Source organism: Hyperoodon ampullatus (genome assembly GCF_949752795.1).
Source record: "Hyperoodon ampullatus genome assembly, chromosome: 7".
In the NCBI taxonomy this organism is placed as follows: Eukaryota; Metazoa; Chordata; class Mammalia; order Artiodactyla; family Ziphiidae; genus Hyperoodon; species Hyperoodon ampullatus.
The window spans coordinates 112,378,341-112,391,088 of NC_136920.1; the positions used below are offsets into that span (position 1 = coordinate 112,378,341).

The following is a 12,748-nucleotide window of genomic DNA, read 5'->3' on the forward strand; positions in this document are numbered from 1 at the left end:
CAGCCTGGGTCATAGACAGGGGCCTACACAGAACTTTGAACACAATGGGTACAAAATTATATCTGTGAGTGGATAAATGTATTACTAATAACCATGCTCTGATACTGTCACATAAGTTAATGTGTCAACGTAGAATGCTTTCCCATTCTTCCCAGCCCAGCAAAATCCTCTGAGTCTTCAAGACCCAATTCAAATGTCACCTTTTCAAGAAAGTCCCCTGCTAACACCCTGGCAAAGTTAGTTGCTCCTTCCAAAAAAAACTGTCTTTAATACTTGTAATGTGTCTTCATTATAACACTAAGGTTATTTAGAAGACTGCTCAATTAGAATGGGTTTCTTCATGGCAGTTTGTTTAATACTTTTAATTCTCAGAACAACTAAATGGAAAGTAAAATGAATGTAATTTATATCTGCTGACCAAATGAAACAAAAAGAAATGGTATATCTTATTAGCAATATTTGATCATCATACTCACAAATCTTTTCTGTAACATTCAGTACATGTATCAAGTTATAAAATCTGGTATGGCTAAATCTAATTCAGAAGGTCTATTTTTTCTTTTAACATGTCCAAACAAAGCATTATTCTTAAGAAATGGAGAAGAGACTTACCAGTCTTCTCCTTTCTTCTTCTACTGCGATGAGTAGTCTTGCAAATTCTTTTAGTGACTGAGCTATTTAGAAGATAAGTTTAAAAAAAAAAAAGCATTAACCTCTTTACATTGCTGATATCCAATTGCACAAGAATAAACATTACAATAAAGATACTTATGAATTTGTATATATTCTGTGGTTTTATGTTTTTATAAGCAGGAAACAGTATATACAATAGGATTTCAATGACTAACAGCTATATATAAGAGATGTTCGTGTGCTACAAATTGAAGTTTAGCACATATCAAGTATAATATTTTTTCTTCAAAGGCACTACGGGAATATAGTTTATATATTTAATAAATAAAATTTACACATTAGTAAACAAAAGTGTAGTACTGGACTCACTTCTAAACAGAATCCTACAAATAACAAATTCATTAAATCTATAAGAAGCAATAAATCCAGTACTAAGATGTACTTAGTAGCAGCCAGTAATGCAAAGTCTCCCACTGACTTCTTTCTTGAAGCTCAACACATATATACTTAAAAACAGATTCTGTATTCTGTATTACTGTATCACTCTCATATCCAAGGTACTTTAGACCTTTGCTAGTCAGAATGGTCAGAGGACCACCAGCATCAGCATTTTGGGAGCTTGTTAGAAATACAGATGCTCAGGCCCCAGCCCAGAATCTGCATTTTAACAGTATCCCCAGTTGATCCCTTTGCACATTAAAGTTGAGAAGCACTGCCTTAGAAAACTATCTGAACCTCTATTGTTGAGGCTTGGGAAGTGTTCAGGAACTTTGGGAGGACAAATGAAAAAATAAGTAAATAGGGAGTTACAATAGCATATTCTTTAAAAATGCACAATGCCACACAGTAAACTGTGAAAGATTAATTCATCCACATCGATTTCTGTAACTTATACTTAATGTGAAATATTAACTAGAGTTGGAATGTTTGGATTACAAAACTAACAAAAGAAATAAGGTGAATGCAAATTTTATTTTGATTTAAGCCTTGAACCTTCCCTTCTATGTCCTTATTCTTTAGTCTCCCACCTCTTCCTTCATCCATACTAAGATTGAAAACATCCTGTGAGACCAGAAGTCTAGTAAGTCTGGCATAAAGTCTACAATAAAGGGAGGTGAGTGAGAACAACACATCAAGAGTCTTACCAACAAAACTTATTAAGAAAGAGAAAGAATATTTTCCATTTAAGAATTTATAATTACAATCTTGGATTTTTCTTCTCTCTTTCCAAAACCACTAGGCTTACACTAACTAAGCTGGTTTGAAATTCTATTCCTATGATTACTTCACACTGTATTTTATTCAGTTACCAAAACAGAAATCAAAGGATTACCTGGGAGACTCACATTAATCTCATAAACACAGTAATGGCCTTAAAGTAAGTGGAACTTTTCTAAAGTGCTTAAAAATGTGATTTTAATTTCTGCAGAAATAACTATCATTGCTACATTACAACCCAGTTTTGACAACAATAAGTTGAAGAGAAAAACATTTTACAAATAGATAGAAGATTTTAACTGGAGTGTGCTATAGCATATTATATGTTTGTACTTTCGGTAAAGAAATATCCAGTCATCATTCTGGCAGCTATCTACTGCCACTGAAGATCTGTTGATGAGCCTGAAAAAAGTCAACAAAGCTTTGAATGATGGAAGGTAATGTTAACATGGCTGCAGAGACAGAAGACAAATATGTCATTCTGGGCTACAGAAGGAGAGGCAACAGGTACTCCTGAGGTGAGAAAATAAGAGGAGATGTAAATAGAAAGAGAACACTAGTTGAAAGTCTATATAAGAAGCACTTTAACCCCAGATTTTTAACTTAACACCGCCCAACCTTTTTAATAAATATCAAAACAAAAACAAAAAACCTTACTCTCATGCTTCCTTTTATCAGAAGCTATTGGTTAACACACTCTCACAAAACTTGGGAACAAAACATGAAATCTAGAAAAGCAAAGAAGCAAATGGAATTCTCAGGACAACACAGAGCTATTCTAGGACAACAGTTGTGACAAAGGTCCAGAGAGGCTCTTGTCTACACTGGAGCAATAGGTTAGAAGCTCCAGGAAATGTCTGCAGAGGAAGAAAAATAGAACTGATCAATATCCTGATGTGTCTAAATGTAATGAGAAGAAATTTATACTGCTTTTTTTTTTTTTTTAAGAAAACTCAAAGGCAATTATAGCTAGTGAGCAAAAATATTCAGGGGGAAAAAATTCCAGAAGTTCCAAAAAAGCAAAATTTGAATTTGCTGCGTGCCACAAATATTTACATTGTATTTACATTGTATTAGGTATTGTAAGTAATGTAGAGATGACTGAAAGTAATATGGGAGGATATGCATAGGTTATATAGGTTATATGCAAATACTACAGGATTTTATATTAAGGACTTGAGCATTTGTGGATTCTGAAAGCCAGGGGGTACGGGAACCAATCCCCTGCAAATACCAAGGGACAAGTGAATTAACTCCTTGGAAAACAAAGTTATACAAATAACACAATCAAAATAATTGAAATAACTGAGTTGTGAGTAATATGTATAAAATCACTGATATAAACATTAAAAATTGAATTCATTTTGCCAAAATGAAGTTTTAACTCTATTGAGAGAAAGGGAAAGGAGCATGTTAGATACTAATAACTCAAGACATAATGTGAAAACACTATGAAGTGAAAGGATGGTACCTAAAACTAAAAAACAACAAAACAAAACAACAACAACAAGAAAAACTCAAGAAGTAGCAAGGTAATCATGGTCTTGAAAGAAACTGAGGAATGGCTAAAAGTTCAAAGTGGTCTTGAGACAGGAAAGAAGGGAGCAGGGCACAACCTTTAAAAGAATGACACAGCCATTAGGAAGAACAGGATAGGACAAAAACTGGTTAGAACCCATTAGGCCCAAGATGGCAGAAGACTGGACTTCCAGTAGACCTTGAGCCTCATTATACACTCACTGTAATACTTAGCATATGCTAAATGACACACCCACGGGTATCATAACCATAAAAGACCAAAAAAATGGGTAGTGGCATAATTCCTGGAAATCTCCGCCCCCTCTCCAAAATAGTTAGAATAATCCTCCCCTTCCTTAGCCTATGAAATTACCCAGCCCATAAAAACTAACCTCCCCATATTTCGGGGCTGTTCTCGCTTTCTTAGACAGACCACATTCTGCCTATGGAATGTCTATCTCTCTAAATAAACTTGCTTTCACTTTACTATGGCTCACTCTTGAATTCTTTTCTGCTCAAAGCCAAGGACCCTCACTTGGCGGTGCATCCCAGGGACTTGCCCAAGACCTGGGACATGACCATCCTCTGATACCCCATTATCCTGCAACAGTCTTTCTGAGGAATTAAGTGACAGGGACTGGTAGAAAAGGAGCTTGCTAGTTTTTGTAAAGCCTAAAAATGAATCTATAACTTTTTAAACAAATAATGAAAAACACTTTATTTTCCTATTAGCCTACACCCTAGGAGGACACAGACCACATATTATTAATTTTCTCAAAGGGTAAATAAATATCTAGCACAGAGAAGCCTGTCAGCAGGTATTTTTGAAATAAATGAGATTATAACTTGATTTTAGACTGACATGGGCATACTAGAACCTTCCAGTTGATCAACCCAGAAAATGTTCACTGGCCTACGTAGCAGCGCCCTAGTGGTCTCAGGGAGTATTTTACGATGATGACTTCAGAAGTCCAAAGGTTTCCCCAAGGTAACTGCTACTCCAAAATTGTGGTGTTGCCTTAAATCAGATTTTGGTTACAAGGAAGGAAACTCAAAGTTCTCATTTTGCTGTTGTACCTCTTTGTCCAAAACTTAATGGCCATTTTCTGCTTTACTTGAATGGTTTTCTGGTCTGTTTCCCTTATAAATACTATTTATAGACTCAGTATGACAATAGTAGATTATAATGAGGAAGTCTGGGGAGAAATTTTAACATTTGCAAAAGGAACTGCATGTCTGGTTCCTCACAACGAAAACGACTCTCCTTCCAGCAGTTTTCTGGGTCAGCCCCAATTTGACAGTAACTTTTGTTCCCTCTTTTTCTTTGGTTGATTTTTCAGGGAAATGACTTCAAAAAAACTAAGACTGTTCTCTTTAAATATTATAGTCCTAGTTCTATAAAAGCATACTATGTTTCTTGGTCCAAATGAAGCTTTCAGATTCATCATTTGTTCTATAAGAAAAGAAACAGTCAGGAACACTAAATAATTTATTTCATGAATTAGGGACAGTGGCCTACTAACTTTTTAAACCCATATCTAATGTTTTTCCCTAAATATTTTTCTTTATAATGATGTCAAAGTATCACATTAATAGTTTACTAAGCACAACATAAGGAAAGAAAACAGAAATTAACAATCCTATAACGCAAGTATAAAATAATTCAAGGTATTATCACATAAATTGGGTTTTAGGAGAAAGAGCAGATGGATAGCCAGTCACTTCCCTGCCTGCCCCACCCTCAAAGTCTAACAGGTACCTCCGACACAAATCAGGCAGATCCAAGCTGCCTAGTTAGTGTTCCCCAGCAGTACTCTAGAGATTAGAAGCCAGTATTAGAATCTCTGGTGCATGAGACACACAAATGCCTTAAGAGGCCATGAAAACTAGAGAGAGTCTATTCTCCACCAGACCTTGGGCACAAAACATATACAAAATGACTCCCTCAGCACTCATCACAGGGCCTTATACAAAATGGCTATGGATTTTGTGACTGCTTGAGACATTTTTTCTAAGACTTTGCTTAAGCAAAATCTGAAAACATTTTTTATTACATGCAAATTTCTGATACCCGAATATTTTCTCTTATAATCAATTATTTGTGATGTTCCATATTTTATTTATTAATATTCACATAATAAAAACTACTGCATTATCCGATTTGGGGGGTCCAGACTAACACTGAATATAACAGCTGGTCCTGCAATGATAGGTTTTGATGAGACCTAGGTGGTATGACAGGAGTTTGATTTAGTGAGAGTAATATTCCAAAAACAATACTTAATACACAGTGGGCTTTCAATAGATGAATTTAACAATACATTCCCACCATCTATTTGCTCTATAAGGAGAAACACACCAACTCTTATTCTGGACTTCATAAAATATTATGAAAAGGATAGGCCAGATACTTTGGAAAATTATGTTAGCTATCCACATTCTTGCCACCTGCATGAAACTTTCCTGGCTGTATTTGCCAGTAATAATCTTTCCCCTTCCTGACCATCTGGACCATGAGATTACTGGAGAGCAATCAAAATGTAGCTTTATATATAAATTTTAACTTTCCAAAAAATTATTGTGGTCAAGAACACTGCTATAGGTTTCCTTTTTACCTCCACAATGTGATATTGGAAAAATACTTTTGGAACAAAAGGAATCTATTATTCAGATGCATTTATGAGGAGTCCCAAGAGCATAAACATTCACAAAGACAACAGTTGAATTATACCTAGATAGTGAAGAAGTACAATAATGGCTTCTGTATTTACCAATATCGTAAATTCTGAAACATTCCTGAACTGTATAAAATATCTATTTCCTAACAATTTTTTCAGCAGGCTTAAATTCATCCTACTATTTCTAACTGTGGAAAATCTGTTTAGTGTCTGGAAGTAAGAATGAGCGAGAATAAAGAAAATTATTCCCTGTTCATTGTTGATATAATTCCACAACCTTAAGTACTAAGCATTATATACTATTAAATGTTTCAGCAATTGAACAGCTTGGGCTTTACAGATTTCACAACTATAAGAACTGAAAAAGCATGTCTCTCTTGCATCTAACCAACATTTATATCATAGTCAGACAATGATGTGCTACATATTTCTCCTAGGAGTCTTTCCTCAAACCTAAACAGCATAAACACATACTCAAAAAAAAAAAAAAAAAGTACAGATCACAAATCCAGTGACATACACAATTATGTCCACAACACGTTTTTTTTTTTCACTTTATTAGAGTGAGCAAATCACTTACGAAGTTCAGATATGCTGATGAATAGAGGGGAACTGGGTTAGCAGTAGGATTTAGACTTGATTAAATCTCAAGGAAAACACGAAAACCTGTAAAAGTCTATAAAAGCCAGATTGAACCAATGCAATCATATTTTATAAGTCCAGATGATGTCCCAACAGTCGCTTGACTTTTCTATTTGGGTGTGAGTAGGCTCTGTCAAGCTTTTTCTCTGGCACTGACTTTTCATGAAGAATAGGAGCAAGGCAGTAAAACATCAGTACTGAACTGAGGATCTGAGCCAGAGCAGGTGAATCCATCATATCCTTCTAGGCCACATGGAGAATTATTAGAATAGAATCAACCTACATAGCCAAGGGACACCCAGCATTACACTACAAAAGCATGCAATGATCTAACAGGGTATCACAACAGCAGCTCAGGCCTGGAACTTCCACTGAGAGTTTTAATTCTCTGAACACTAAAAAGATCAAAGGTAGCATACTGGCTGAAGTATCCAGTGGAAAGTTTTGGTTCAGGAACAATTTAACCCATAAACAAAGCAGGCAGCACAGTCAGCTTGTGGCATGCCTGAATAATAAATACTATTTCTACAAAACAGAGTGATATAAAAATTGACACCAACTCTCCCACCAGATATTGCAAGTCTTTGGTAACAATTAATATCCCTACTGAGGGGCTGTCCACTCTGTCTGCAATAATGGCATTATATGCAACCACAAACTCTAGTTATTAGTTTCCAAAAGCCACAACATCAGATAAGATTTTTCCACTCTATTTGTGGCTTCAAGCTCCATGGATGCCTAGTTGCAAAGCCAATAAATTGCTTCCTAAACCAACAGAAAAAAAAAAAAGTCACAGGCCCACTGTGGAATGCCGGCTGGTCACTGTAATACACCCTAGTACTCAGAGGAACTGATCTTTCTTCTAGAGCTTCAAAGTCCAGCCCGGTGGAATCCAAGGTCTCACGAAAACACAGGCAAATTTAGTTCTCTTTGAGGTAACTAAACTGGGTTCTCCACAATGTCCTCCAGGTGGTCAGTCTTTTTTATTTTTTCATTGCCAAACAAATCAAAAAGCAAGATTAATCTTGAAAACAAGCCCCTGAAAACTTGCATTTAATTTTTTTTTATATCTTACCAATGCATCATTGTGTAGCATTGTATTCAGGTGAATTAGGTTTCAGTAAATATGAGATGTATCAAGTTGGAAGAGCATATTAGATATTATTTTGGTAATAAAAGGTTAATATTATAGCATAGTTTTCTAATTAAGCATTAAAGAACAATAAGAAATGCACAATTTGCAAATGAAAACAGTCGTAAAATTAAACTTTTATCCAGTTGACCAGGTACTCCACAGAGTTAGGAACTGCCTTGTTTCTGCTTCGTCAGTTGTTCCATACTGCCATCAGCTATGCTACAATCTGTCTGTCCAGTACTTGGATGCCAGTGTAGACTCTGAACAGGACACGGGAACAGAATCCTCACTTTGGAATCCACTGGCTTAATATCAAGTGATCTCTTTCTGCTTTCTCTTGTTCCTGTTCATCCTCTAACCATATTAGCCAGATTCTTTGCAAGGGGTTCTAACCAGTAATATGTCTCCTTTTAAATTCCCAACTCCTATTCCTAGTGCCTCCCTCCATACCTGGGTTCTCACATTCCTTGGGTCCCTAAGCACTAACCTGTGCTAGACTTTAATCTGATCTATCAACGTGGGTCCCAACATTGACTGCCACTGTACATTTGGGCTGAGATTCAGAACTTGTGGCCAAAATGTCAATCTTTCATTCTTCTGGTCTAACTAGATACTCAGTCTGGTTTATCTTATCCTCACTGGCGTAATAACTGGACTCAAAAGAAGAAAGATACCATTTGTAAGCCAGGGGCTTCACCTATAAAAGAAAGCTACCACTACTACTACTGTTACAGATTGATAACTACTAAAAGCGAGGAGAATTATGATTCCAAGAAGAAAGTCACAGTGGATGCATAGAAATAATTCTAGACTATATGTCTAATGATTTTCCTTCATATACTCTCTCTGAACAGGGATAGGACATTTCAGTAATATCTGCTTTGAAACTGCCAAACTACCGGGTAGTTTGAGAATTCTTGTATTATCTCTATATATAGACAGATAGGTAGATTTAGATATAGATATAGATGTATAGACTGGGCTTGTTATTTTATATAGATATATATATATAAAGTATATAACAATTCACATAAGGCCAAGTTTTGACAAATGAGTACATGCAAATACAGAAAGGCGGCCTTTCAATTTTACACAATTCCAAAATTTGATTCCAGCTGGTTTCTCCCAAGACTTCATCCCACTACTCATTACTTGAAATGAATTTCATCTGAATTCTAGTTAAATTTTTTTTACTATGAAATTTTATGTTGATGCAATAAGTACTGTTGTGAAAAACATCGTCTACAAGCCACATATATTTAATTTTCTTTCCAAGCACACATATTAATTAGAAAATGAAGAACTGTTGTGCTATTCTGATGTTGCCTTTTTTTAGTTTTTGTTTTGTTTTGTGGTGTTTGACCTGTTTCCCAAAGCCAAAACAACTCCCAATTCAGAAACCATTTTCCCAAGATGTAAACCACTCCCACTTTGGAGCGCCTCTGCCAAGAGGTAGAGATGTTACATAAACTGTTTCATCTAATGCCCACCCAATGATATGAGGTACTGAAGTGTTACCTTCATTTGGCAGATGAGAAAAAGGTCAATCAGCTGGGGTAGCTTGCCCCATGATCTCACAGCTAGTAAGTGGAGAAGCAAGTATTCAGTTTTGAATGTTTGATTCCAAAGTCTATTCTCTCCCAGCAAACCATTATTGTGAAAGGAGGGGTGTGGATAAAAGGTAGTGCCAGCCTACTACCCAGCTCCATTACAGAAAAGAAGAGGCTTATCATCTTTAAAGGCAAACAGAGCCAGAACTATTTGTGCTCAGAGGATAATCAGGCGCCAAGTATCCTGCCTTAAAGGGAACAATCAGTAATTTGCTGCTAACAAACAAGCATTTACACCAAGTACACCCCCACCCCCATCCTTACTGCCATTAGGAACTGACCTCCTAACACTTCTTCACATTCCACAAAGGCTGAAGCACCCCATTCATACTCCTCCTCTGCACCCAATGCTCCTGCCACCACCCTACTGAAGCTTCAACATCCGCTTCCTTGTCCAATATGCAGCCTCTCTCTTCCACAACCTCTTAACCTCTAATGACCTTCCCTCTTCTGTAATTCACACACCCACAAGGACACGAAGAGTTCAAGCGCTCTAACCCCTCTGCTTCTGCTTCTTGGCAACCCTTTTATTCAACTTTAGTTTACTCCTAATCTTATTTCCCACAGTGGCCATCTAAAAAGAATTTTCTCCTTTCTCAAGAACCCAGTCCCAAACTTCCCTCACTCACACCAGATGGCCTGGCCTCCTGCTTTTCTGATCATCATGGTCTCCATTATTTTCAACTTGCCTGTCTCAGCGGAGGGGCCCTCTTCCTCTCAAAAGCTAACAACTCCCCAAGAAGCTTCTAATCTCACCCTTTTCCATCTCCATCTCCATTTTTTTCTCTCCCGCTCTTATTTCCACCGGCACTCTTCTCTCCTCACAAGCCATTTCTCCTTCTCCTCGTCTACAAACTTACTCCAGTGTACTCCCATCCTCATGAAGGAGGAAGACAGGAAGACCTGGGAGTGACGAAGAAGGAGCTTTGGTACCCGCACCAGCATGGTGCACAGCTCTTTAATCTTCATAACACCCTACGAGGCGCTCACAAGTAAAACACTCAAATCTTCTATCACCATTCTCCTACTTTTCAAATAATGAAACTGACATGTAGAGGTTAAATAATATGCAAGCCCATAGAGGTAATGACTGGCAGAGCTAACCTCTGAACTCAAATTAGCTCACCTGAAATTTATATACACTTTCCCTCTATTCTAGGCACAGTCCCACAACCCCACCTCACTATTCTAAATTTAACAAATCTGATTATATATCCTGGGAATTTCTACTAGGAATTTTGTCTGAATCTCAAAACTTAACATGTACCAAAACTTAACTCATAATTCTGCTCCACCCCCAGGTAACCTAGCCACATATAAACATATAAATGGGCCCCTAACACCATTCTCCTAGTAACTCGAGTGATGGATTATCCCAGTCCTTCCTTCCACAGATTCAATTGCCAAATGCTGTTGATCTCTCTCCTCTACCCTTCTTCCATACCCATGTAAGGATATCACTTCATCTTTGGTGTACTATTACAACAGCCTAGTTATTGGTTTCCCAGTTCCTATGGCTCCAGCTCACCCTATGTAGTAATGGTCAGAATAAAATTCCTAAAGGGCACCTGTGATTGTGTCATTATCCAACCAAAAAACTGAATGAGTAAATAAAGTCAGAAGTCCATATTGCAAATGATTTGGGGCCTCCATTATGTGGCCCCAAAGTACCTTTCCAAGTGTGTTAGCTTGAGATGCTACTACTTCTGATCTCTTAGTACTCTGAAACTACTAACATTCCTATAGTATCCCATTTCCATGTCTTTCTTTTAACTACTGGGTTGGCCAAAAGGTTCTTTCATTGTTTTTCCATAAGATGGCTCTAGTAGCACTTAGTTGTCTTTAACTTCATTTGAAACAATTTTGTTAGATTGTATGTGACAGCTGTCATATCAACGAGCATTTTAAAAAAGACATCAAAACTGGTGAACTTTTGTGTAGCCATTTTAATACTGAAGATGGAAGAAAAAAAGCAACATTTTCGGCATACTATGCTTTATTATTTCAAGAAAGGTGAAAACACAACTGAAATGCAAAAAAGATTTGTGCACTGTATGGAGAGGGTGCTGTGACTGAACGAACGTGTCAAAAGTGGTTTGCAAAGTTTCATGCTGGAGATTTCTCACTGGATGATGCTCCGTGGTCAGGTAGACCAGTTGAAGTTGATAGAGATCAAATCAAGACATTAGTTGAGAACAATCAACATTATACCATGCAGGAGATAGCCAACATACTCAAAATATCCAAATCAAGCACTGAAAATCATTTGCACCAGCTTGGTTATGTTCATCGCTTTGATGTTTGGGTTCCACATAAGTTAAGCGAGAAAAACCTTCTTAACTGTATTTCCGCATGTGATTCTCTACTGAAACATAATGAAAACGTTCCATTTTTAAAACAAATTGTGATGGGCGATGAAAAGTGGATACTGTACAATAATGTGGAACAGAAGAGATTGTGGGGCAAGCAAAGTGAACCACCACAAACCACACCAAAGGCCAGTATTCACCCAAAGAAGTTGATGTTGTGTATATGGTGGGGTTGGGAGTCCTCTATTATGAGCTTCTTCCGGAAAACCAAACGATTAATTCCAACAAGTACTGCTCCCAATTAGACCAACTGAAAGCAGCACTCAACGAAAAGCATCCAGAATTAGTCAACAGAAAATGCATAATCTTCCATCAGCATAACACAAGACTGTATGATTCTTTGATGACCAGGCAAAAACTGTTACAGCTTGGCTGGGAAGTTCTGATTCATCCGCCGTATTCACCAGACATTGAAACTTTGGATTTCCATTTATTTAGGTCTTTACAAAATTCTCTTAGTGGAAAAAATTTCAATCCCCTGGAAGACTGTAAAAGGCACCTGGAACAGTTCTTTGCTCAAAAAGATAAAAAGTTTTGGGAAGATGGAATTATGAAGTTGCCTGAAAAATGGCAGAAGGTAGTGGAACAAAAGTGTGAATACATTGTTCAATAAAGTTCTTGGTGAAAATGAAAAATGTGTCTTTTATTTTTACTTAAAAACCGAAGGTACTTTTTGGCCAACCCAATACATTACCTAAGCTGTATCTTACCTAGACATTGGGACTCAGCTCAAATAACATCCTCTTTTTAAGCATCTTCTGATGTCCCTTCTCCAGCTTTGGTGCTCTCACAGCATTTCTGTTCTTACTACTCTACCTAAAGTACTCAGCACATTCTCCTGAGTAATATAGTGATGATATCATAAAGCTATTTTTGGGCCCCCTTCTATTAATAAGGGTACAAGAAGATCTTATTCATGTTTCATGTACCAAATTACCCATAAGG

General features: G+C 37.0%; 1 protein-coding gene across 3 annotated transcripts in view; it reads right to left on the bottom strand.

Annotated features, from left to right (window-relative positions):
* Positions 1-12,748, bottom strand: part of ARHGAP42 (Rho GTPase activating protein 42) — a gene marked incomplete at both ends in the record, with an annotated part of 296,405 nt that overhangs the window by 198,900 nt on the left and 84,757 nt on the right. For all 3 annotated transcript variants that reach the window (XM_079708720.1, XM_079708719.1, XM_079708718.1), the window contains one exon: positions 613-674. In XM_079708720.1, coding sequence (XP_079564846.1) covers positions 613-674 — 62 coding nt within the window. The remainder of the gene's footprint in view (positions 1-612; positions 675-12,748) is intronic.